The 26,189-nt window shown below is 51.3% G+C and overlaps 1 protein-coding gene across 9 annotated transcripts in view; it reads right to left on the minus strand.

Moving 5' to 3' along the window:
- Nucleotides 1-92: 92 nt before the first annotated feature.
- The window catches only part of Slc6a12 (solute carrier family 6 member 12), a 34,616-nt gene continuing 8,519 nt past the window's right edge, over nucleotides 93-26,189 (minus strand). For 5 of the 9 annotated variants that reach the window (XM_087185958.1, XM_021249079.2, XM_021249085.2 and 2 more), the window contains 13 exons: nucleotides 22,175-22,309; nucleotides 19,396-19,536; nucleotides 18,571-18,658; nucleotides 17,448-17,580; nucleotides 16,050-16,184; nucleotides 14,377-14,480; nucleotides 13,928-14,052; nucleotides 13,292-13,404; nucleotides 12,663-12,800; nucleotides 11,746-11,848; nucleotides 9,517-9,617; nucleotides 9,073-9,247; nucleotides 97-8,345 (listed from right to left, as the gene is read on the minus strand). In XM_087185958.1, the coding sequence (XP_087042084.1) occupies nucleotides 7,969-8,345; nucleotides 9,073-9,247; nucleotides 9,517-9,617; nucleotides 11,746-11,848; nucleotides 12,663-12,800; nucleotides 13,292-13,404; nucleotides 13,928-14,052; nucleotides 14,377-14,480; nucleotides 16,050-16,184; nucleotides 17,448-17,580; nucleotides 18,571-18,658; nucleotides 19,396-19,536; nucleotides 22,175-22,309 (1,868 nt within the window). In that variant the 3' untranslated portion in view covers nucleotides 97-7,968. Of the gene's footprint in view, nucleotides 8,346-9,072; nucleotides 9,248-9,516; nucleotides 9,618-11,745; nucleotides 11,849-12,662; nucleotides 12,801-13,291; nucleotides 13,405-13,927; nucleotides 14,053-14,376; nucleotides 14,481-16,049; nucleotides 16,185-17,447; nucleotides 17,581-18,570; nucleotides 18,659-19,395; nucleotides 19,537-21,963; nucleotides 22,145-22,174; nucleotides 22,310-26,189 lie in introns of those variants that run through there. The other 4 variants (XM_087185966.1, XM_021249087.2, XM_087185962.1 and 1 more) reach the window with 4 other exon arrangements.

Below are 26,189 nucleotides of genomic sequence, written 5' to 3' on the forward strand. Positions count from 1 at the left end.
GGACGGCTCTCCTCTGCCACGGCAGTGTTTCTTTCACTCCAGGATAATGTACTCATGGTTCGACGTGATTAGGAATCTTTCGTGGCGGGGGTGGGTGGGGGGGACCAGCCATCTGATGCAGGGCTCCAGGGCAGGGCTGGGTGCGGAGCTGGGAAATCACCTGTGGGTGCAGGCCAGCCTCCACCCTACCAATGTACACATGTGCACACACTCGGGAAAGTGGTTACCGTGGAGACTGGAGGGCAGCTGTGGAGGGAGGAGGTGCCACAGCAGCCAACCTGCACCCAGGTAGTTATTAGTGCAGGGAAGTAGCTAGGAGCTTCCACCAGCTTGGCTTCTTGCAATGGAGAGCAAGAGTCCTTTGAGGAGCTGAAGGAGCCCATCCCATGGGCCAGATTTGATCCTTGGCGTTGGGCAATTTACACCCAACACCAAGTCCCAAAGTGAAACCCAAGGGTAGGGTTCGGTCTGACAAGCCCTGAGGTACACCCTTCCTGACTAGACAGGAGCTGGGGTCCAGGACTGGGACATCGTTGGGGAAAATGCTTGGAGCTGAAGACGGCATCTTCTGAACCCTCCCACTGCCACACTGGCTCTCCTGCTGGGACCTGAAGGAGAAGCAGACTTTTGGGAAGGGGATGACAATGGCCCATGGGCTGGAAGACTGGGTGCAGGAGGCTGAAATGAGCCTGATGGAAATGCAAGGGCTCTCGTGAACATTCACAGCCACTGGCAACCTCAGCCCTGTGGCAAGGGGCATCAGGGGACTGTACCGTGAGAAGAGAGCAATGGCCAGGATGGTACCCACAAAGAGGGCACCCAGCTCTCTTGGTGACCAGAACTCTGAACTCACAGAAATGTAGATATCTCCAGTGGCCTCCGTAGGCCAGATCACACCATCCTCTGTTAAAGTGAAAGGGAACATGAGCTCATCCTCTTCTCAGGAAATGGGAAATTCCAGGAGAAACAGAGGCCAGCTAGGACTGGTCTTATCCTGGGAATTCTTTGACCCAAGAAGCCGAGGCCTGGCGGGGACCTGGTCAGTCTAGTTCTGGGAGAGGGCCTAGGGCCATAAGGACCCCTTGGTATGTGTGCCAATGTCAGAGTAGAAGCTCTCTTCTCCCACCTCGGGGCTGAAGTCACCCAGGAGGAATGCCCACCCTCTAGTGGGAAAGGGAGACCACTGCATGCTGATGGAGCCCCTGATGTTCTGGGTCCTCTGGGTCATTTGCAGTAAGGACAGAGGCTCTAGTCAGTCCCTGTAATAACCCTTTGTGGATGAGAAACATACATTCATCAGTCATTTGCTTAGAGTGCTACCAGGAAGGGGTCCTGGGATTTACCAGCTTCTGGCTGAGAACACTAGCCAAGAAGAAGGGGCTAGTGCCAGAACTCAGGGTGAATTCAAGAAGCTTGTACACATCCGCTGGGCAGCAGGCACCTTCCGGGCGCAGAGGATACACAGTGACCAGGACAAGCAGCACCCCTGCCTGAAGGTTCACACGAGGAACCATCCAAAAGAAACCAGCAGTGAACCAACGATGTTCCCATAGAGGACGGTGATGTGGTCAGGGTGACGGGGAGGGTGCAGGTGAGAGTGTGGAGGGAACATTCAGCTAGGCCAAGGTCAGGTCTGAGGGCAATGAGCAGTTCCAAGGGTGAGATCTTTGTGAGGCAGAAATCAAGACAATCTGCAAAAAGACCATTACTCGATAGGCAAACTACTTACATGAAAAAAATCTTCCTCATGTGTCAAAATGGATTTTTAAAAGAAAAAAAGAAAACGCTTTCATTGAGGAAATCATAAAATTAGTTTTTCCCTAGAATATCCAGGGCAGAACCATAGACCAGGAAGAGAAGTGGGCTGGGAGGGCAGTCAGCCAGCTCCAATGGGGCCGGGTGGAGGCAGCTGCACAGGAGGTCCTAGGCTGCCACCACAGTCCCCAGGATGCAGATAACAGCAGAGGTGAAGCCCAGCTGCCTGCCATCGGGGGAGCTGCTGTCCAGCACAGGATGCATGTGTGGGATTCTGACACTTGACGAAGGAGGAACCCAGTTTGGGGCCTGGTCAGCCAGCAGGTAACTGCCTGTCTGTCTCCTCCCCAGTCACCCCAAACCACGTAGACTCAGCTTTTAAGTTTAACGTAATGGACCCCATGGTCTACTGCCCACTTGGTCCTGGGGTTGGCACCTTTCGCCTTAATGTGTCCCCCATAAAACTGCAGCAAGACTGATCTGTCTCACAGCAGGGCTGCACAATGAGGCTGTGGGCCTCGGTACACCCGCCCTCCTCTCCCAGCCCTGACAGATGTGTCTAATTCACAGTTTTCTGGGAGCCCCACCAGGATGAAATGAAGTTTCTGGTCTGTCCTGAGGCATCCTCACAGGGTCCCCATGAAGAAGGGCATTTTGGGGAGGTGGTTTTGGAGCAGGAGGCAGCAAGCTAAAGCTGTGGGCCAGTAGAGCTGCTGGGCACCTCCCTGTGCTCGCTGCCCTCAGACTCCTCATGGATAGCTCTGCTGTTCCACCATTGCTGTGCCCCTCAGACACCCAGGGCTGCTTTCTTTAGACTCCACATGACTCTGGCAACCCATCCCAGGGCCAGCTGGGCTGCCTTGGGAGTAAGATCCATTCTGCCCTGGCCTCAGGCAGACCTTTTAGAGGCAGGGAGTGTTCCCTGCAGGAGAAGGTAAGGTCCATCAGAGGCCAGTGGCCAAGAGCCATGGCTGAGCTCTTTTCTGCTCCTCTTCCCTTCCTAGGGAGGTAGCCAGGCCCAGGGACAGGCCCCTAGCCCCAGCTTAGTCTCAGGAAGATTAAACGAGGGAGCAGAAATGGGCAAGGTCAGGTCTAGAACTGGTCCCAGCAGGAAAATTCCATCCAGGATGAGTCTGCAGGATGCAGGAACTGGAGTTCAGGAGATGGGAGGAGGGATGGGAATTCTCCTCACTCCTCCTCTTCCACCCTCCCACCTCCCTGCAGGTCTGGGCAGTTTTGCTCCCTTGGGAACCAGGCAGCCTAATACCACTAAGCAGCCCCTAGCACCTCAGTGCTTCCTGCTCCCATGACCCAGTCTGAATGACCTCATGCCTGGCTCTGGGAAACTGTGGGAACTAGCTTCAGGGAAGGCAAGAGGCCACCAGGAGACCTGGCTCTTGTGAGCATGTTTCCAGCTTCTTAGACTTCTCTTTCCCTACTTTCCTCCAAAACCCCAATTCCCCAACTCCCTTCCAGGACCACCACTGTCCACTCTTACGGAGTAGCAGGCCAGGGTGAGGGAGCCTTTTCCCCCTTCATAGGGAGTCACAGAATCCCCAGCCAGACTTACAGGTGGATGTGCAGGTTAGTTGCCCTTTTACAGATAAATTTAAGAAATTACAAACAGAACAACAGATAAGTCAAACTAAGAAGAAAGAACATAATAAACACAAAGGCAGAAGTTAAAGGTCTACATACACACTCAAGAAGAACAATCCCACACACACCAGGCCAAATGATTTGACTATATTCTACTACACATTTATAGAATAGACAATTCCAACCTCATATTAACTCTTTCAGAAACAAAGAACATTCCCTTGTTCCTTTTTTATGAGCCTACTGTAACCATAAAAGCAGAAGCTAAATAGACAAGGACAATATGGGAAAGGGAGACAAGAAGCCAATCTTGCTTAAGAGCCTAAATACAAAAATTCCACACAAAATATTAACGAACTGAGTTTGGTACTGAATGACAAAAACATGACACACCATGACCAAGTTGGGTTTGTTCCAGGAATGAAAAGGTGTTTAATATGAAGAAAACCTTCATGCAATTCACTACCTTAACAGACTAAAGGACAAAAACAATATGATCAACTCAATAGATGCCAAAAAGCAATCAATAAAATCCAATGCTTATCCCTGATTTTTGTTTCAAAAAAAGCAAATTTGGAAGAGAAAAAAACTTCACAGCCTAATGAACAGTGTCTATCAAAAATCTGTATCAACTATCACGCTCAATAATGAAATGTTAGACTATGCCGTCAAAAGTAGGAAGAAGATCTGCTGCCACCACTTCAAGTTCTCTGGTAAAGGGGGACAAGAAAAAGAAACAAGGAATAGTGATTGGAACCAGGCATGGTGGCACACACCTGTAGTCCCAAGCTATTTGGGAGTCTGTGGCAGCAGGATCCCAAATTGGAAACCACCCTGGGCAACTTAGCAAGATCCTGTCTCAAATTAAAATCTTAAAGAAGGGCTGAGGGTGTAACTCAGTACTGAAGCACTTCCCTAGCACACATGAAGCCCTGGATTCCATTCCTAGCACTACAAAAAAAAAAAAAAAAAGGAAATGGAATGGAGTGATTGGAAAAAGACAACTACCATTATTTCCAGATAGCCTGAATGTCTACGTAAAAAGCCTAAAAGAATCAAGACCAAAAAAGCCCAAAGCATTAGCTTTAATACAGAGAAGGAGGCTGTGGACAGAGACAGACAGGGAGCCCAGGTCTCCCGACAGTGGCTGGCCCAGTGCAAGACTGGCAGTTCCTGTCCTTGCCTTGGGACCTTCTCTCCATATCAGACACAAATGTCACCTGCTCTCTTTGAGGATTAACTCAGGCCAGGCATGGCACGGCCACCTTTGATTACTCCGTGGGCAGCTCCTTGTGGGGAAGGTTGCCTGCTGTGGCAAAGGCACTGCTGGGGTGGAAGCTGAGCTCCGGCGTAGGGACCAGGCCCTTCGTTCCCCTGTGGCTCCCTCAGTGTGGGGCAAGGTGGATGTAGGCAAAGAAAACCCCAGCATAAGTTTACATCAGATTCTGGGTAGGATTCTTGTCACAGGAACGGGGTTGGGCCCTGACCTCAGGGATATCCAGGTCACCAAGGGCTCAGGCTGGCAAGGAGCAAGCTCTCCAGTCTCTGTCTATAACAATTCGATGCCCATCTCAGACCAGAGGAGCGACCTGACTGCTGGTCATCCAACTGGGAGCAGAGAAAGTTGAAAAGCATGACCCAAGGTCTGGGCCAACAAAGCACCTCAGTCCCATGCTGCTGGCCAGGCTTCCTCCTGTCGGTCTCTCCATCCTCCCCAGCACACGTCCTCCCCTGGCCTCTGTGTAACCATGGGCGGTTAACAAGCTTTTCATCCCTGTCAGATCCAATCAGGCCCTGTTACTTCACTGAGTAGTCAGCCCTGCAGGGAAGCCACGTGGCTCAGTCATCGGGGAGCCAGTCACGTGAAGAGAAAGAGCACCAGGGACAGAGGCAGCCAGGCCTCACCTGATGCAGAACAGGAGAAAAAGCAAGCAAGGGTCATGGCGGGCTCTGAGGGGTCAGGGGAAGTGCCGGTAAGGAGAAAGCCAAAGGGTTAGGACAGGAAGAGCCCAGGGAATCATCCCTCTCAGATGAGGGCCACCATGACCCTCAAAGAGGCACTTCCTGTACTCTCAAAGCCAGGGTCAGTTATCTACTGGGTTAGTTATCTGCTACTCTAACAGGTCACTCCAAAAACAAGTGGCTCCAAATGACATCCATGTTTTTTATCCTTTACCACGGGCCAGAGTCCAGGGCCACTGCAGGGCCTTGCTGTGCAGGAGCTTCCATGGAGCCGCAGGCCATGTGTCAGCCCAGCCCATGGAGACTTGAAGGAGGCCTGGGGCTGTGGAGCCCACCTCCCAGTGGCTCACACAAGTTGTGAGGCTTGATGCCGGGGACCTTAGTCCCTCCATGTGCACCTCTCTGTGGCTTCCACGGACCATTCACCTAGAATCCTCACTGCCACACAGGAGCTATTGCCGCCTGATACCTCAAAGCTAGCTCTGAAGTTACGGTCAGCCACCCCCTTCCCCTTCTCGGGGATAAGGACAAGCCTGGGAGAGCGGGGGAACTGATCCAGAATTCACGGAAGGGTCTAGAGAATGGGAGGCCCGCCATGTGTGACCACTCCAATGACCACTGTCCTCTGCTTTTCCCTCCTGCTCGGGGCAGGGTTCTGGCTCCCTCCGTTGCTCAAATGTTTCCCCAGGTGATGAACTCAGATGTCCTCAAAACTGAGTGCTACCATAGGGAATGGCAGCAAACCAGAAACCACCACCATCTACCACATGAGGGCATTCACTTTAAAAAAATTTTTTTTAATGCTGTAGTGGCCAAAAAAACCATGCCTCCCAGATTAGACCTCTGGTCTCCAGTCTGAAACTCGGAGTCTAGGATATGAGACAAAACAGACTGCAAATCTGCATAGCCACTCTTTGTGCGCAGCTGTACATGTATGCCCCCCCCCACACACACACTTATTAGTGTTCTGGGTACTGAAAGAGTGAAATCGTTGCTCCATGCCCATATCATGGACCCATTAAGAGTGGGTTCCCAAGAGCTTTGACCTTGATCTGAAATCCCTTTCCCTGGCTGCCTGTTCCCTCTACTCCCTTTGAACCGGTCCTGAGAAGGCAGAAGGGAGGGGAGCGCGGCAGACACAAGCCTCCCGCAGAGTCCTGTGTCTGACGGAAACAGCCCCGCAGCTGTGAATTTAAAGCAGTGATTCCGCAGCTCTTGTGCTGGTGAACATCTGCGGGGCGAGGGAAGGCGGTGTCTGCAGACACGGACTGGGAGGGCGCCGAGCTGCCCGGCGCTGACCAGAACGCTCGTGGGCTCAGGCTGGGGAGCTTGGGTCTGGGAAGGCTGGCTGCCGGGGGACGGGGGACGCCCACCGTCACATCCCACAGGGTGTCTGACTTCAGGGCACAGCTCCGCAACTCCATGCTCCGGGAGGCACAGGCCAGGGCAGAGGTGCCTGTGAGAAGGGGTGAGGTCGCCAGTGAGGCCCTCAGTGAGTTCTGGGTGAGGGCTGGAGTGAGGCATCCTCTAGGGGCAGTGAGGCTCCGGTGAGGGCGGGCTGGGGGCAGGCTCGTGCGCGGTGAGGGCTCGGGCGAAGAGGCAGTGTGGTCTCCTGGCCGGCCAGGGTGAGGTCTCAGGCCGCTGCTAAGGTCTCCAGTGAGGCCAGGGGTGAGGCATCAGATGAGCCTCACGGGTGAGGGGTCGTTAAGGCCGCGGTAAGAACAGAGTGAGGGACAGGAAAGAGCGCCCTTCTATTCTGGGGGCTGCGGGAGGCACGATGCCACCCTGCTTCCCCCTGCCACCAGGGGGCAGCAGTGAGACCACACCGGCCCATGGCTGGTTTCGATGGGACCCTGGACTGGCAACAACCGGGCACCGGCAGAGGCAATTTCCCCGTGCTTTCCCTGGGTACTCCTCCTTTCCCCACTAGCTGGTCCCAGCAGGGCTGGCACTGGTACAAGAACAGACCAGAAGGAGGCAGAAGGGGTCGCCAGAAGTCAGGGCATCTGCTGTGACCAAGGGACCCACCTCTCAGGCAGAGGAGTCCTCACAGACCTGGGGCCTGGGAGAAAGAGCTCACTGGGTCCCTGGGGCAGTGGTTCTGGGTGAAAGCTACCCAGGCAACCATTCCCTAGGCCGCTCCGGTGCCCCAGGACGCTCTCCTGAAGTGTTCTAGTCTGCCACACTCCCTCTCCTCCTTCCCCTTCTAGATGCACGGGAGGAGCTGCTGCAACTCTGTGGGTGCATGGGAGGAGGATTAGGTGGGAAATGGAACAGGAGAGGTTAGGCAGGGAGGGAGCCATCTGTGGGAGCCATGAGCACCTGGCACACTGCCCCTCTTCCCGTGGGAGACCCTTGGCACCCTGGGGAAGGGGAGATGAAAAGCAGCGTGAGAAATCCAGAGAGCAAATGCGATGGGATGGGCAGAGGAATCCTGATGTGGGGCACCAGCCCAAGGGCTTCCCCCCTTCCCCCAGGAAGGCTGAGCAGGTGTAGGGTGAGACAAAGAAGAGCCTGTGGTGGCAACAATCTGAACGTGCTCATTAACTAGGGCAGGGGCACGACGGGAGGAACACCAGCCTAAGCACAACGCATCAGGTCTGAGGCCTGTCTCAGGCTGCTCCTGCAAACTTGAAAAAGTTCCTTTGTCTGTCAGGTCCTTGGTTTTCTCATCTGAGAAGTCAGGGGCTTGGCATAAGAGTCAATGCAAAGGCAGCTGCCTGGAGCAGAGTTGGAAAGGATGGGAAGAGGCATCTGGCTGGACCCAGGGTCTCCTAGAGGTCTCAGCAGGACAGAGGCAGAGGACTGAAGGCTGAGGTTATCCTTGGAGAAGGGTAGCCTTGCCCGGGTTCCTGGCTCCAGGGCCCCCTGGCCCCTGGCCCTTCCTATAGTTCGGTCTCCTTCTCCCCAGCAGTGAATCCTTCCTTCAGTGGGAACGGCCCACAGTCCTGGCCAGGCCCATTGTCCAGGTGTAGGTGTTGCCTGGGCTGTGGCAGGCTGGGATCGGGGATGATGAGCTGGCACAGGCGCTGCAAAGAGGAGAGGCATTGAATGCCACTGCCAGTGAGAGGGCCAGAAACCATCCTGCTGTGCATCCCCAGGGCCTAGTACAGAGCCAGGGACATGTAGATGAAGGAATGCACGTTTCCAGAAGGAAGAAGAGGCAATACATGGTGCTCGAGCTGTGAACTTCCCGGCTTCCAGGCCTGGCTCTGCTATCAACTACTTGCACAATTTTAGGAGCGCAATTTAATGTCTGTGCTTGTTAAACTTCCTGTGTCTAGGCTCCTTTATGTTACTGTTTGTGACTTAGTTTCCCCTTAGCCCTTCAGTGTTTTGCTGTTGGTTACCTTGCCCACATGTTCTGCTGGGGATCAGATTCTGAAGATGAGGATCCCATGACTTTTAAGTACATTTCTGAAATCAAGTCATAGGCTGGTTGTCAAAGGCCCTTTTGGTGGCAAGGCTGCCTCTGCTCAGAACAAGTGTGTGCTCTGGGCCAACTTCTCTTAGCACCCTCCTTCCCTGGGTCACCTCCCCTGGCCAACTGCCTTTTTTTTCCCTGTTTTTCTTTTCGGTACTGGGGATTGAACCTAGGACCTCTGCATTGAGCTACATCCCCAGCACTTTTAAAATTTATTTTAGATGAGGTCCCACTAAGTTGGTAGGCAGGGCTTGAAGTTTCAATCCTTCTGCCTCAGCCTCCCGGAATCCTTGGATTACAAGCGTGTGCCACCATTCCCGACAGCCACCTACCTACCTTCTTGAAGGAACCCTGGGTCTTCAGGAGGGTGATAACCATGAAGAGGGGAACACAGGCCATAGAGGAGAAGGCCAAGAACCAGCCAATGGAGTAGCCCCAGGGAGGGTAGACATAAACATTGTTGTATGTGAGCGGCGTGTGCTTGCTCAGGGAGAAGAGGAAGGTGGCCTGGAACGAGGAAGGGCAAGTGTGGGTGAGACAGGAGCATGGAGGTGTCCCCATATTTACACAGGCCAGGATGGAGGAGAAGCATCTGAGGTGAGACAGTAAAATTCACTGCAAATCATGGCCCCAGGCACCTCTCCCAAGGACCAGGGCAGGAAGAAACCCAGAGGCGGGGGTGGGGTGGGGGTGTGGAACTCAAGGCAGGCATCACGCCTTGGCTCCCTGGGTCTCCCGGTGACAGGAGGCAATAAGGGACAGGGGTGGGCACATACCAAGCAAAGTGCTGGGGTCAGGAAGAACCAGGAAATCTTCACCAGTGGCCAAGGCCGGTAGCCAATCATGTCCTCAATGTTGTCATAGAACCGGTCTGCCCCTGTCCAGGCACAATGCGGGGAGAGTGTGAGAACCAGAGGGGAAAAACAACTTCAAGGGCCTTTGGAGAAGACTCGCCTGGTTCGTGCTCTTCTCCACCCACCCTACGACAGGAAACTGGAACAGGCTACACGAATGCCATGCACTTCTGGCACCCTGCTTACTGGTGGAGGTGCAGAGGGGCACAGAGCAAGGGCTATCACTAATGAACCCTCTCTCGCCTCCCTGTCTAGCACACCCCAAAGTCCTAACTGCAGAAGAGTGGTGTGAGCCTAAATGCAAATGCTTGTTTACCTGTGTAGCAGAGAGGAATCTGGTTCGAGTCAAAACATCAAGGGTTCCCTCTGCTCAAGCATGTCATATAAACTCAGATGGGACTAGAAAGCTGCTGCTCACAAGCCAGCAGACACAGAGGAACCACATCTGAGTCTCCAGGAATGCATGATAGGAAGAGTGGTCTGGGTTTAGCAAAAATACTGACTTGTTTGGGCTTATTTTGTTTAATGACCTTAGGTTTCCACAATTACTTTATTTCTAGGCAGAGCCAGGCTCTCATTGGTAAAGCCCAGAACCATTCATTGGTAAAGATATTTGGAGAGCTCACTTACACCTCCCCAATACCTACTCACTGATCATGATGCTCGAAACCTCACAATACTGAACCACTGCTTTGACTTTTTTTTTTTTTTTTGGGTACTGGAGGTTGAGCCAGGAGTGGGGGAAGCTTTACCACTGAGCTACATACCCAACTCTTTTAAAATTTTTATTTTGAGACAGGGTCTCAAACTTGAAATCCTCATGTCACAGCCTCCCAAGTAGCTGGAATTGCTCTGACTTCTAAAAGCCAAAGTTAAAAGTTGTGTGTTGCTGGGTGAGTGTAACATATTAAGGCTTATTAGCCGTCTACAGCTCACTGTGACTGCGTTTATCAGATCCTCTCTGAGAACAAGATTTGAAAAGGGGTAGGAGAAAACCAGGAAGACAGAAGACACTTGAGGAGAGAAGGTAAAAGACATCACCAAGGAGAGGAAAGAACACAAATAAGGCTTAGAGGATAACCAAATCATAAACCTCCCTCTCGTGGCTTCTCCTGAGACCCTAATATGTGACATCAACTTATTCTCTTTGCCCTGAGCCTTTGACATTAGCACTGTGTCCCCCCGCCCTGTGCAGTGGGACCAGCAGACCTGGGGTAGGATAATGGCTCCTCCACATGCTGTGTGAGCTTAGGCAAAAGCAACCTCTCTGAGCCTCACTGTCCCCTGCAAGGGCTGTGGTTTGGATAGTGTGATAGCATGTGAGACGGCACAGTGCTCGGCACACAGCAACCCTCAACAAATGAAGGCTTCTTCCCCTGCTGTCATCAGATGTGACGGGCGACAAGGGTAGTAAGGCATTCGGCATTACTGCTTAGTTATCTCAATGCCCGAGGCCCAAGGCTGTCGGTGGAAGTCAGTGGAAGGCAGAACTCACCTCACTCTAAGAAAGAAATGTGTAGTGGCCACAATGGGAAAGGCTACCCCAAAAATGATCTTCCTAGTGTGCAAGTATTCAAACTCTGGGTGATAGCATAGTTATTGGGAAGGGGAATGGGAGATGAGCTGCTGCTGCTGCTACTGTTACTTCTCTTTTTCAACAGTGTTGGAGATTGAACCCAGGGGCTACTGAGCTATATCCCCAGATTCCCCCGCCCCTTTTGGAGTCAAGGTCTAGCTAAATTGCCCAAGCTGGGCTCAGACTTGCAATACTGCTGCCTCAGCCTCCTGAGCAGATGGGACTACAAGCATACCCATCACAACTGATGGAATGCGGGAATTTGTGGGGGTCAGAGCATAGCCCTGAAGGTCCTTTCTGACCAAGGTTCCCACTGGTGAAGAGTCTCAGACAGCCTGCACTTCTAGAACACTGCGAGGTTATTTATCATTCCACTCTCTATTCAGAGAAACCCATTCCGTCATGGACTCAGCTCTACTGCCCCAGTGAGAGATGCCAGGCTTCCTGGCTATGGTTGCCCTTCCAGGACAATGAAGCAGGAAAGCATGGCAAAGACTCTCATCTCAGCAGATCCTCCCCCTGGCTGGGCCAGGGCATCTTCCTCCCCTGGCCCCAGCCACACTGCCCCCACTCACCGTACACCCAGCTGATGCAGATGACTTCAAATACGGAGAGAAAGAGCAGGCAGATGCCGCTGCAGGCATAGTAGTCAAAGAGCTGGAAGAGGTACATCCCACCCTGCAGAGGAGGGAGTGCAGTTGAGGACCAGTGGCTGGGGCCAGCGGACGTCCATCCTCTACAAGGTGCACGCCCATGTGGGATGCCATCCTGCACAGCTGCTGGGAAGTCATCACTCGCATCTAAGAGGAGTTTGTCCAGCCCGTTCTGTCTTCAGGCCCTCATTTGCCTCAGGACAATAATCCATGATGCCTGGGAGGACACTGGGATCTGTAGTGGGCACACATTGTTTTCTCTGCCCAGTGTCCTGACTTCTGGAAACTGGCACCACCTCACTCTGTCCCTCACTTTGCTCCAGGCCTGAATAAGTCACAGCCTGGACACTTGCCACACTCTCAAGAAAAATCCCTGTTGTTCTTTTTTTGGTTGTTTGTTTGGGTTTTTGGTTTTTTGGTACCAGGGATTGAACTTAGGACGTTGAGCTTGCCAGGCAGGTGCGGCACCACTGAGCACAACCCGGGCCAAAAAAGCCCTGTGTTTTGGCTGAGGGAAGAAAACGTATCCACGACACAGAAAGGAACATACCTGACATTAGCACAGCCTGAAACCAAAATACCCCTAGACTTTGCAGTGACCTGACCTCATATACTCCTCCTTCTGCTTCTGCCAGGTTTCTGGCACCTGCAACCAAAGGAGACCTAACAAATACAGCAGATTCCATTGCTTGCATGGCTGTGCAGCCTCTCTCTGAGAGAGGCCAAGGAAGTGTCCACACTCCACCTGACAGCTGAGGACAGCGACGCTGAGAAGGGTCTGCAGTGTCCTGTGGCTCTCTCCTGCCACAGCTACACCACAGACCGCCCACCACACTCACCTCGGTGACCAGCAAGAGCCCTACCAAGTAGCACATGATTGAGATGCCAAGGATCAGCAGCTCTCGCCGCCCACGCTTCCGGAGCTGCTGGGGGAACATGTCCACAGAGGCTGTCACCAGGCACTCCATGCAGACAAACTGCGGGCCAGGAGAGGAGTGGCGTGAGAGGGAGGTGGGGTGGGACACCGTCCTCCACATCGCCCATCTCCAGCAAGTCTTGCCCTGGCTTCTCTCCCTAGCTCCTGAGCACTGACACATGGGGTACAGGGAGGGCAGAAGGCAGAAGAGATAGCGTCTGCGGAAAGCCAGCCTGCTCCTGGCCACACTCCACAAGGAGGTCCCAGCAAAGAAGGCTGGAGGGCACAGATCCCAAGGCAGGGGCTGGGGATGGGCAGCTGGGGGAAGGCTGGAAGAACATTCTGGGGGAGTGGCCAAGTATGGGGAGGCTTGAGCCTTGGGAAGAAAGTGGACAGAGGAAGTCTCAAGGCCTGGGGCCACCCACCCAACCCCAAGCAAAAGGCCAGGACAATAGAGGGGACCTAAGAAAGGAAGTGAGGGAAAGGTAATGCCAAGATATACAGAAGCTAGAAAGGAGGTCACCAGGGCAGAGCGGGGCTGGGGTGACGTACCTGGCTGTCCAGGCCTAGGAATAACAGCATGATGAAAAAAAGGCAGGACCACAGCTGGGATAAAGGCATCATGGTCACAGCCTTAGGGAATGCGATGAAGGCCAGACCAGGACCTGCAGGGACAGAGCACCCTCAGGTGAGCTCCTGGTTCTTGCTACCCTCGCTCCAGCCCTCTCCTCAGGATTGCTCACATTTGTTGTGTCTCTCTGAGCATCCATGTGTATCCATTTGTGTCTGTGTGCATCTATGTATCTGTGTGTGTCTGTATGTGTCTGCATGTTTATGTGTCTGTGTCTGTGTGTGCCTGTGTGTATCTGTGTGCATGTCTGCATATATGTATGTGTGTGTGTGCACACGGGTGTGACATGGGGGATGCTCCAGGAGGGTGGAATGAGTCCGTCCATTATTAACATCATTAACAGAGCAGACAGACATCACTCATTTGGCCCGTCCACCCGCCTCTTCCTTTTCCCTCCGAGGTTCTGGAAGCCCTGCTTTGTTCCATGCTCTGCCCTCAAGGCTAAAAGATTCCTGCTGCCCGGCTCTCTGGGACCCCAGCCTCTCTGCTGGGGGGATCTGCATGCTGTGATTCTCTTCCCCTGCCCTTCAGAGCCCAGGCAGCATAAGGACACCTACCTGACTCGGCCACTTCAGAAATGGGCACTCCCTGCTCCTGGGACATGAAGCCCAAGATGGAGAAGACCACAAAGCCAGCCACAAAGCTGGTGACACTGTTCAGGAAGCAGAGGGCGATGGAGTCCCTGCAGGAATGGGTAAATGCAAAGATGAGAAGGAACCCGTTGTGGGAGGAGAGATCAAAAGACAGTAAGAGGGTGAAAGAGAGCAGAGGAAGGGAAAAGGAGGGTGTGGAAAGGAGGTTGGAGAAAAAAGGACCAGGGGTGTTTGGGTGGGCAGTGCTTGGGTATCAGGAAGAGGAGAGGAAGAGGAGGGGGAAGAACTCCATCTGGGAAGGAGCCACAGTGTCAGGCTGACACAGCTTGCCACACCCCGGGCCAGGGCCCCACCCCCCTCAGCACCCAGAGAGGCCAGGTTACCATGGCCTACACAGCCCCACCAGCTCTCACCTGTAGCAGTTGTTGTGGTACTTGTTGTAGCTGCCCAGGGCCGTGAGGCAGCCCTGGCAGATGGCAAAGGAGAAGAAGATCTGGGTGCCTGCGTCCATCCACACCTGCATGAGGCCCAAGAAAGTGGTAGACGGGGCAGGGGGCATGGCCAGGGCCTGGGGCCGGCGTGGGCAGCAGCAGACCTTCCCCACAGCAGAGCTGCCCCTTGGCATCCCCGAGAGTCACACCTGTCTTACTGCCATGAACCTGTCCTCCCTTCTCTCCACAGGGCCTTCTCACAGGCAAGGCCCCTTCTCAGTCTGGTTGCAGGGGCACTGCCGAGACACTGGATACATGTGCGCTACTCACACTGTCCCCAAGACAGCAAGGCTCATCTGCAGAGCTAAGAGTCACTTGCATTCATTCAACTAGTGCACATTGATTGAACTAATGTATACATGTAGCACCTAAGGCAGCGGTGACCTGACACAGAAGCCACTTCATAGAAACAAAATGAAAACTACTGAGGCTTCAGTGGGACAGGGGACAAAAATGTGCTCAGACAAGTTCTAGAGGAAAAGCAAATGGGTACTCAACATATGGGAAGTGTCCAACCTTGTCCATAATAAAAAATTAAAGCTATAAAGTTAGACTACTTAGACCAATTAAGTTATCAAAGACTAAAATAAATTACAATCAAATATCACAAGGCCCCTGCAGAAAGAAGTATATCCTTGATCAGTGGCAGTAAAAATTACATTTCCCTAACTCAGAACAATTGGCCCTTCATATCCATGGGTTTCACATCCAAAGTTTCAACCAACCATAGATAGAAAATATTCAGGAAAAAATTATATCTACACTGACACATACAGACTTTTTTCTCTGTCATTATTCCCTAACCAGTATAGTATAACAACTATCTGTATAGCATTTCCCAGGTAGTAAGTACTCTAAGTAATCCAACTGTGATCTAAGGTGTACAGGAAGATGTGCAAAGATTATATACAAATATTGTGCCATTTTAAATAAGTACCCTGAACCTCAGAGGGATTTGGTATTGCAGACACTCCCTCTCAGATACTGAGAGATGACTGCATATTTAAAAATAAGTATCACCCAACTGTCTGAGGCCAGGGTATGAGCTCTGAGGAGGGCAGAGAGATGGCCAGTTGTGTCCATACCCTTTCCTGCCACTAGAATATTAATGCATCCTCAGTACACTTTTCTTCAATAAATGAATGAAGGATAGATGGAGGAAACATTATACAGATGTTAAAAATGACATTTACAGGGCTGGAATAGAGCTCAGTGGCACTGTGCCTGCCTAGCAAGTACAAGGTCCTGAGTTCAATCCCTAGTACTGGGGGGGGGGGGAAGACATTTACAGATGTCAATTGCTAGAAAAAAGCTCATAATGTAAGTAACAAAGGGATATATGTCTCTAAATATAATGATCTCAACTATGCTAAAACACACACCACCTAGAAAAAAAGGTTGGAATAAATAAACTAAAATGCAAAGAGATTATATATGATTATAAGAGATTTTGGTTCCTTGTTCAGTTTCTCTTGTGTTATCTAATTTTTCTCCATTGGGCATCTATTGCTTTTAAACCAAAGTTAAATTAGTAGGAAACTTTCAAAGTCTTGGGGCAGAAGACACTTGTGCCAGTGGTCCCCACACATGCCCACCTGGGGGTCCCTGAGACGGAGCAGGTCTGGCTTCAGGTAGTAGATGATACCCTCGTAGGCTCCGGGGAGAGTGACACCTCGGATCAGCAGGACAATCAGCATGAGGTAGGGAAACGTGGCCGTGAAATAAACAACCTGGAGGGAAGCCAGGCAAGGGCACTGCTGGTGCGGACCCACTGCCAGGAGGAGGACTTCTCCGGGAGTCCTGCCCCCTCCCCAGGCAGCACAGTCTCACCACGCTCCCTGCCAGGCTCTAAGCCCACAGAGACAGCCGAAGGGCTGAGCAGGAAAACTTTCCACACCTCCCTATGCACATTCCAGTGGGTCTTACTGCCCAGCGGAGGGCGAGATACACATCAGCGGGGTGGGGGAGGGGCTGAGGAGGGGTGACATTTCCAGCCCGTAACCCTTCACAGACTATTTTAAAATCTAGACTCGGGCCTGCCTCAGTCCTTTATCCTGGCTCTCCCCATGGCTCCATGGAAGGCAGGACAACTCCAGGCAGTGGGGTGACCAGATTTGTACGGTGATCTGTGAGGAGGTTTCGACCGTACTTTTCCAGGCTTACAGTTGGGGGAGTCCTGGTGGCCTGAGCACCACGTCCCCAGACACAAAAAGGGGCCCCCACTCTGCCGAGCCAGGCTCAGCTCCCCACCTAACAGTAGCCTTGTCTGTGTCATTGTTACTACTGCTGTCGTTCTTATTATTACTGCTGCTTTTATTTTTACAATTCTGGGAAAGGGAGGCTGCTCTGGGAACAGCCAAAAGATAGGGCTAATGGGAACAGTCAGCTCCCTTCCCTTTCCTGACTCACGCAGCATGAAGCACCAGCCTCAGCCCTCTGGGGTGGAAATGATGTTCAAACCTGAATTTTCTCTGTAGAACAAGACACTGCTGTCCATTCCTGGGCTGAACCCCTTCAGTGACTAGCAACTTACCACCCCAAAGACAATTCTGTTTCCTGATTCATACTAAAAATTGTCTTGTTATTAAATACAAGCAAGCTGCAGGATATGTAACTGTGTAATACATCCATGCAATGGATCCTGACACATACCTACACACACGCGAAAGAAACAAGGGAGAACAGAGCACAAGCCAGCAAGGATTAGAAGACCAAACCTGCCATCAGGCTCATACAGTGATTTACTCCAACAGTGGGGCTTTTAGGGTTTTTATTTTGCTCTGAATATTTACTTACATAAACAAGTCTTTTACAGTCTGCTAAAAAGAAAGACTTTTCTTGTATTAAGCTAAACTCTACCTCCTATGACTTTGCCTGTTCTCACCCTATCTCTCCCTTAAACAACTCTTTCCTTCAGCTCTCCAGAGGGACCCACTCAAGTGTCCCCAAGGACTCTGGGCCACAGAGCGCTTACCAGGGGCCAGACTCCTCACCTTGCCCGTGGACTTGATCCCCTTCCAGATGCAGAAGTAGCAGATGATCCAGGCCAGCAGGAGGCACAGGGCCAGCTCCCAGCGCAGGGCCCCCAGGTCATGGATGCCCGAGGTGATTCCCAGAACCCGTCTCCTGGTGAATTGGGAAAAATAAATCACCAGATGAGAAGCTAAAAGCAACAATGTGCCTCTGTCACCAAGTCTCCTGATTCACAGAACTGACCCACAGATCTCATATCCCAGGGCTCCCCCCGCCCGGCCTCCCGACCTCTCCCGCGGCCATGCCATGTTCCCACCTGTGGCCTGTATGGCCCTGGCTGTTAGAAGACCAAATCACCGTAATCCCATAGGTATCTGTGTCTTTCTAACTCATCCCGATTTCTCTGTTGTACAGAGAGATAAAGAGAGAGATGGGGGGGCGGTGAGGATGTATGAACAAGTGCACAGAGAGCGGATATCTACAGATGCAGGGCGATCAGCAAGAAGACGCCGTCAGGGGAAGTGTGGGCCGTGGGTTAGGACCTAAAGGAGTGTATGGGGTGAGACAAATATGTGTGAGTAGAGAGGGTTATGCAACTGAGAGTGTGCGTGTGAGGGTACGCAAATGTTGGTGAGTGTGTGTGGGTAGGGTTGGTGCAACAGGTAGGAGGTGGAGGAGGAGATGCGTGCAGTCGCGTGGGAGGGTGAACATGTGAGCGTACCTCCTTCTGTGGCATAAATCTTCTACCCTGGCTGACACCGAGTGCCAACAGGACATCACTGCACAGAGTTTGGAAGAGATACAAACAGTCAGCTCCCTAAGGCTACACGGGCTGGAGGGAGTCTGGAGTGGGGTACATGGGAGGGCGTAAGGGCACGTAGGTGGGAAAATGGTAGTCCAGGGGGACGCATGTGGGTTTGAGCTAAATAAGTGGGTGCAGGTGAGAAGGCATGGGTGGGTATGAAGCTGCCCCCTCATCCCTCAGTGTTGTGGGGCCAGAGTAGGGGTAGGAGGTGGGAGAGTGCTAGAGAGCATGCACGGAGTCTGAATCTTGCACCCCACACATTCACACTTGCACAGCTCAGACATCCAGACTTTCTGCTTAGGGCCCCCTGCCATGTGGCAACCAGGCCCAGCACCTACTCCCAGAATTCCATGACAGCAGAGGTGAGGTTCTCAGAGTAGGTCACTGTGCTGGCTCCCGAGTGGTTCAAAAAGTCCACACAATGCTCTGTTGGGGACATAGTGGGGTGCATCAGTGAGGGGCACAATGGGGACAGATGCCCTCATATTCTGGTCTCTGACTCTCTGGCCTTATAATAAGAGCTTCCTGCCATCCCTGACTTGCCCACTCTGTCCCCCATGTCTCCAATCTACAGACAAGGGACCAAGTCCATGTGTGCTCTTCTCTGGCATGGAATCCTATCCAATGTGGGCCATTCCATCCTTCACTCCTCCCTCCCATTACTATAGAGTTCTGTACTGTTTCTTTTTTCCCATGGTGATGGGTACTTATTTTATTCTTTTTGTTTTGTTTTGTTTTGTTTGGTTTGGTACCGGGGATTGAACTCGGGACCTTGTGCTTGTGAGGCTGGCAGCAGAACCACTGAGCTAAATCCCCAGCCCAGTACTTACTTTATTGATTTGTCTGTTTCTACCACTAGACTGTAAACTCAGTGAGGAGAGTCCACAGTGCCTTGCTCAGCCTTGGCACAGCAACGGCACATAATGGGTGCCCAGCAAATATTTGTCAAGTGAATAAATAAGTAGGCAATGACAATGGCCTGCAGTTGCATAACCTAGTCCTACCAGATTCCCATATCCACACTAATCCTTCCCGAGGCTGGCCCAAGGTCCCGAAGGAGGGACAGCCAGAAAGTTCTGCCATGTCCTTTCATCATATCTGGCCATCACCCGACACCTAGTTTAGAAGGAAAGACCCCATCCCAGGGCAGAAAAGATGGGCACCTGTGTTCCAGGGATTGGTACATGTTGTCCAGGGCAGCTCGGAGGTGAAGGAGCTGAACAAGTAGAAGAGTGCCCAGGCCAGGATGATGATGTAGTAGATATTCAAATAGGACTCAATGACCACGGATGCTATGCCAATACCTTGGGGGTGGGGGGTGGGGAGACCAACATTAGCAAGAAAGTCACACAGAAACAACCAGTTGTGCTAGCTGTCTTTGGTACTACACAAAGAAAACCACCAGGGCTTATTCACCCTCATGAGAAGCTGTTCACAGTACGTTTTTCTAAGTAAGAAATATGGGTTACAGATCACTACCATAGGCATTTCCTCATTTTTATAATGTGTATTTGAATATATTTTTTCATGAGAAAACTCCAGAAGGATCTCCCGTCTCCAAATTACTAAGTAGTTCTCTAAGTGATAAGATATCAGTTCTTTTTCAAGTTTTTTCTGCCTATCTGCATTTTCTATTTTTCTATTACAATCATATACTGCTAGTAAAATGAAAAGGGGCAGGCAAACTAAATAGTAATGAGGGGGAGATAGTAAGAATCAGGCTGGGGATAAGAAAAAGCAAGAAACCCTCCGAGAAGAGTGGTGACTTCATGTCGAGAACTGAAGCCCTGTGCTGTTTAGGCACTTCTCACTCAGGCTCCGGTTCGTGGGTACACTTGGACTCCTCAGTGGAAACAAACATGTGCTACAAAGCTGGAATCTTGCACAGTCATTTAAGAAGTAGCATGTTAGCTGGCTAGAGTGGCACATGCTTATAATCCCAACACTGAAGGAAGCTGAGACAGGAAGATTACAAGTTTGAGCCCAGCCCAGGGAACTGAGTAACTTAGTGAGACTCTGTCTCAAAATAAAAAGTACAGTAAAAAGGGATGGGAATGTAGCTCAGTGCAAAAGCCCTGGGTTGAATCTCCAGTAACACTAAAAGAAGAAGAAGGAGCAGGGAGAGAAGGAGAAAAAGGAGAGAAAGGGAGGAGGGGGAGGAGGAGGAGAAGGAGGGGGGGGAGGAGGAGAAAATGGAGGAGGAGGAGGGATAGTGTGGAACCCTGTGGGGAGTGGGGAGGGACTAGGGCCCGCCCGCCCAGCCCTCCATCCCCTTCCCCACTTGTTTGTGCAGAGCAGTAATAGATGCTACTTAGTGGAAAACTATGGACCTGAGGGCTGGCGGATGTCAACAATGGTGACTGAGAGCCAGACTTCCTGTGCCAGAAGAGCCCACTGGGATGGTCCTTTCTGATTGGCTTGGCAAAGAATAGGGTTCCCTGTAGTGGCCTCCCCAGCATCAGGCATCAGGCTCTGCAGGAGGGGGGAGCCCCTGGGCTGCCATGGGATGGCTGAGGGATCCCTGGGCAGCAGCAGGGGCAGCCTGTGGGATATTTACAGCACACACAGGCACCCAGTCATGTTCATAAACAAGCAGCTGCTGCACTCCCAAGGGCTTAACCGGAATGGACAGGGCAGAGATCGGTCTGGTAAACACTGGAGCCCCGGCCTGGAGTGGGGGGCACGATTCCAACAGTACTGGCTGCCCAAGGGGCAGGGAGGCAGGAGTGAAGGGGGACTCAGAAGCTTGTGTGAATGCAGGGTGAGGAGTGAAGGTGGGGGTGGAACGTGGGAGTGAGTGGGCTGTCGGGCAGCACGCAGGTGGACAGCAGCAGGCAAGGCCCCACCAGCAGCACACACACCCTGACAGCACCTCTCCCAGAGCGCCCAGGCCCCTAGGGAGCCTGGAAACTTGGAAAAGGAAGGAGCAGCCATCTCTCCCCCAACCCTGTCCAGTGCCCATGCTGTCTGACCCACCCCCACAAGGCAGCCCACTTGTCTGGAGAGGCCAGCCCTGCTAGTGCTATCCAGGAGCTTGACTGGCCTGGAGACAGGACCCAGCTGGGACTACTGCTGGGTCCACACCAGAGCATCAGGACACTTGCAGCACCCTGAACTCATGAGCAGAGACATGGTGGCCACGCTCCACCCTGCCCAGCCCTCCCCATTCCTCTTGCAGGGTCCCCCGGCCTTGCCTTCCCCCATCCAGTGGGGCGCCTGGCCTGCTCAGGAGCCAGTGCGCCCCCTCCATGCCCACCTCTGTTCAGCACATTCAGTCTGGCCCCTGCCTGATAGCCTGGTGCCTGGGGCTTCCTCGGGCATTGGGAAAGAAGAGAAACCCTCTCTGTGTTTCAAATCTAGAAGGAACCTCCCAGGGCCAGGGGACCCTTGGGCATCTCACTGGCCCCCGTGGAACTGGCCCCATCACCTAAAGAGGGACAGGGGACGAAAACCCCGCCGGCTCACATTAGTGCCAACAGAGCTAGAGCACTAGGAGGAGGAGGGGTCTCTAGGACAGTCAAGAGAGGAAGAGCAAGGTAGACAAAGCTTCTGTGAACGACCCTATTTTCCTTATCTACAAAATGGCTCAATCGAGTTCCTGGAGAAAACACAGACAAGGTGCTTACCTGAGCCTGACCCGGGCTAGGGCCCCACAGATGCTAGATAGCACCATGGTCATTGCTCCTCCCATCACTCTCTGGAGCCCGTCTGGACCATCCCATAATACTCACACAGACCCCTTCCAAGCTCTGCGCCTCAGCTCATATTTGTAACTTTGTGCTGTTTCTCCTGAAACATGTCTTCCTCCCCAAGCTTTATGAGCTTTGGGCCCCACAAAGCCTGATTGTGCAATTAGCACAGCATCAGATGGAGGGGATGAGCGGTAAGGAAGGGAAGGACAGAGGAAGGGCGTCCCCTAGGGAGCGGAGGGAGGAGGCTCACCCTGGAAGAGGGGGCAGATCTTCCTCCAGGCTGTGACACTTCCCTGGCTGGTGTACTGGCCCAGCGCCACCTCCAAGAAGAACACTGGGATGCCGCAGCTGAGGAAGAAGATGAAGTAGGGTACAAAGAAGGCTCCTGCAGAGGAGAGAGAGGCCAGAGCTGAGCCACACCTCGGCCCTGTCACCCCAGGCCCTCCTAGCACCCTGTCCTGCAGCATCTGTATCTTCAGCCCTCCTCCCACAAACCTCTTGGCCCAAGTGGGCAAAGATGCTCTGACCTGAACTGTGTATGAGGTGGAAGGGAAACAAATGAACCTTGTGGCGGAAATCCCAATCCATACACTGTTTTCTCAGTGTGCTTTACAAATCCAGTCAATGTATTATTTTTGGAACAAAAACATGTGGTGTGTCTAATACGATGTACTTATGAAATTATCAAATTTGGTACATTCCAGAGAAAAATAAACAAGCAAAAACACCTTGGAAATATTACTTTCCCACTTGTGATTTTGGAGGTTGTCTCTGGTCTGCACGGGCTCTAGCAGAGAAGGTTGCCATGCAGCTAGGGTTAGGCGCTGGCCTACAGGCACCAGGGGGAGCCAGGCAGGGGACGGCCAGGGATGGAGGCACCGCCAGCCCAGGGCGCCCTTTGGGCACGAGTCTCGTGGCATCCTCTGCAGCTCAGAGGCTCAGCCGTGAGTGTGTGGGTTCTTGCTCACTGCCCAGTTAGCACGCTCAGCACCTATTTGCTGCTTACTGTGTGTCATACCCTCTTCTAAGCCTTCACCAACATGAGAGCCTCACAAAACAGCTTCTCGCGGTTAGGTACTGTTGTCCCCATGTCACACGTGAGAAAATCGAGGCCAGGTTAACAAGACAAAAATGGAGGCCTAAACGACATAACAGAAGCACCAACCCCGGCAACTGCATCCTGAGGCTGTGCCCCTCACCTCAATATCACAATGCCTCTGAAGTAATCCCACTTATTGTGTAGAGAAATAGAAAGTACAGATGGAAGGAAAGGACAAAGCATTGCATATTCTTTCTTTGTATCCTGAACCCTTGCACATGTTAGGCCTGTGCTATACTAGTGAGACTCACTTCCAGCCTCCTTCCAGACTTCTCATAAGCACACATATTTCTTCTTTGCAAAAATGAGAACCTGCTATGTATTATCTGGTAACCATTTTTAGATTTTATATCATGAACCTCTTCCTATCTATAAATACATATCTATGCCATCATTTTGATAGCTGCATAGTATTCTACCCCATGGAATTCTAGTGCATTTCATCAGTACCTTATCACTACAGGTGTCAGTTGTTTCATTAGAAACATTGCCATTATTCTAGTGAAGACCACTGTCCATATCCCTCTGTCTTATCCACAAATTTCCAACAGAGGAACTGCTAATCCCAAAGGTATGCACTTTTTTTGCTTTTATGTGTGTGGTTAAATACATGTATATGTATATGTGCCCCCTGACTATTTGTAAGTGTACAGTTTAGTGGCATTGAGCACTTGCACCATCATCGTCATCCACCTTCAGAACTTTTTTGTCTTGCCAAACCAAACCTACACATGCATACAGTAACTTCTCTTCCCCTCCCAGCCCCAGGCAACTGTGACTCTTTCTATCTCTGTGAATTTGCCTATCCTACGCACCTCACACAGTGGAATCAGGTAGTAGTTAGCCTTTGGAATTTGGCTTATTCCACTTATCATATCTTCAAGATTCATCCACATTATAGCATGCGTCAGAGTTCCTTCTTGTAAAAGGCTAAACAATATTCCCACCATACTTTGCTTAACCATTCACCTGTTGATGTCCACCTTTGTGGCATGCACTGTTTTGGGTTTTTTTGTCTTTTTTTTTTTGTTTTTTGAGACAAGATCTTGCTATGTAGTTCAGGGTAGCCTTGAATTCACATGTAGGCCTGGCTGGCTTCGAACTTATAGTAATCTTCTTGCCTCAGCCTCCCAAGAATGCTGGGATTACAGGCATGTGCTAACAAGCCTGACTTCTATGCTCATTTTTAAAAGGTCTTAAAAAAATAAAAAAATAAAAGGTCTTTGTCATGCATTTCCCATTGTCCTCCCAAACTCCTAAACCAAGCTGTTCTTCCAATAGCTATGTGTGAGAATAAAGGACTTGTGTCTTCTGGGCCCCAGGGAGCCACAGCAAGCTCCTAACTCTCCACTGAGGCTGAAGTCTTAGTTAAGTACACATTTGCCTTTTCAGAGCATTGCTAAACATACTAGCTCGGGTTTGCATTGCTTGGATGGTCACAGTGCTAGGCTGAGGGGCAGTGTTCAGGAAAAGTACCCCAAGAAGATACTTGATAGAAGCCTACAGGCCTCTTCCCAGAGCTGTGGAAGGTCCTGCCCTTTAACAAAGGAGGTAGCTTCAGTGCTGTCCTTGGGCTGCAGACTTTTGCCCCAACAGAAGATGGGGGGACTCAGGAGGCCCAGAGCTGGCCTCCCTCAGCGTGGTCCCCAGGTCTGAATCTGTGGGGAGGAAGGCGGTAGTCTCTGGATAGAGTGTAGGGGTATCCTCCATCCCCAGCTTTCTGCTGGGGTCTCCCACACCAGTGCTATGAACACCCTCCCCTTAAATGAGTCTGCCAAACCCTTTCCATAGAGGTGCCCTTGGTCTGAGTACTCTCGGGGTCTGTCCAGGGTACAGACATGAGCGGGCTAAGGTGTCCCACAGGGATCTCTGCAGACAGGTACTTGATGTTTGCGGTTAAAACCCTCCCCCTGAGCTATGCCTTACTGTCCCTTCCAAGTGTCTTTCCTGAACCACTAACAGTGTCAATAGTCCAAATTTCATATAGTTATAGTTTGAGGTAAACCGTTTCTTCAGGGTGATCTAGTTTTGAGGCTGTCTTTTTTTTTAACAGATAACTATATTAGATCAATAACCTTATTTTTTCTATGCTTTTGAAAGATTTCTCTATAGAACTGTTGATTAACTATACATATATTAGTAAAAACCATATTTAACTGCTAATCAGGCCTTATAGTCAACTTGATCTCAACCTGATTAGCACAATGAATGAATACCACTCCAGCCTACAGCAAAACAATTGGCATGAAAAAAAAATTGACATGTGAATTAATCTATGATGTCATGTTCTTTAGTCTCGCCACTTCACAGATGCCCCAGCTCAGGCACGAGAGCCTGAGGCCCCAGCACCTAGCCCTCATGCTCTGTCCTTCTGGGTGGCAGAGTGACATGCATACAGGGATGGGAGACCAGCTGCCTCGCTGCATAGTCCAGCTAGCTCTGGGTGGGGGAAACATCCTCCTCCGTGACATGAGGGCTGGGGCCGGCTAGCCCTTAGCGCTGCCTCTGGAATCTCATATGTCCATGACACTGTGTCTTGGGACAAGGAAAGAAGCCACCACCCCTTTCCGCCTCCCTAACCTCTGGCCAGTGCCGGTCTCCCCCTCCACTCAGCACCACAGCCCTGACCCACAAAATCCCACAGCTGTTTCCTTGCACTCCCAGGTTCAAGAAGTTTTTGAGAACAACTCTAAGGTTTAAAACACATAGCAAGATACATAGTGGACATTTGGTAAATATTTGTTCAATCAAATATGAATAGTGTCTGCAAGGGTTTTCTAAGCAATGGTTATCTCTAAATGTTAGAGTGCCCCTTCTTTTTTTACCTTCCTGGAATACTTCTGATATTTATGACAAACATGTATCAAATCTGCAAGAGGAATAAAGCTAATTTCAAGAGGTAAAAATGAATCTGACCAGTCCCAGAGCAAGCCAGAGTAAAGTGTTTCATTGACAGGAAATGGCTCCAGTAGACAGACACATAGAGATAGACAGCAAGTTAGTGGTTTCCAAGAGCTATAGCAAAAGGAAGTGGGGAGGAGGGGTGAGTACTACTGGGCATTAAATCTTCAGAATGCGGAAAATTTTCTAAAATTGTGGTGGTGGTTGCCCAATTCTGTGAATATTCTAAAATCTATTGAATTGTGAATTTTAAAAAATAATGTGA

Source organism: Heterocephalus glaber, unplaced genomic scaffold, assembly GCF_053883595.1.
Source record: "Heterocephalus glaber isolate CG9 unplaced genomic scaffold, H.glaber_assembly_v1.0 deba00000281, whole genome shotgun sequence".
Classification (NCBI taxonomy): Eukaryota; Metazoa; Chordata; class Mammalia; order Rodentia; family Bathyergidae; genus Heterocephalus; species Heterocephalus glaber.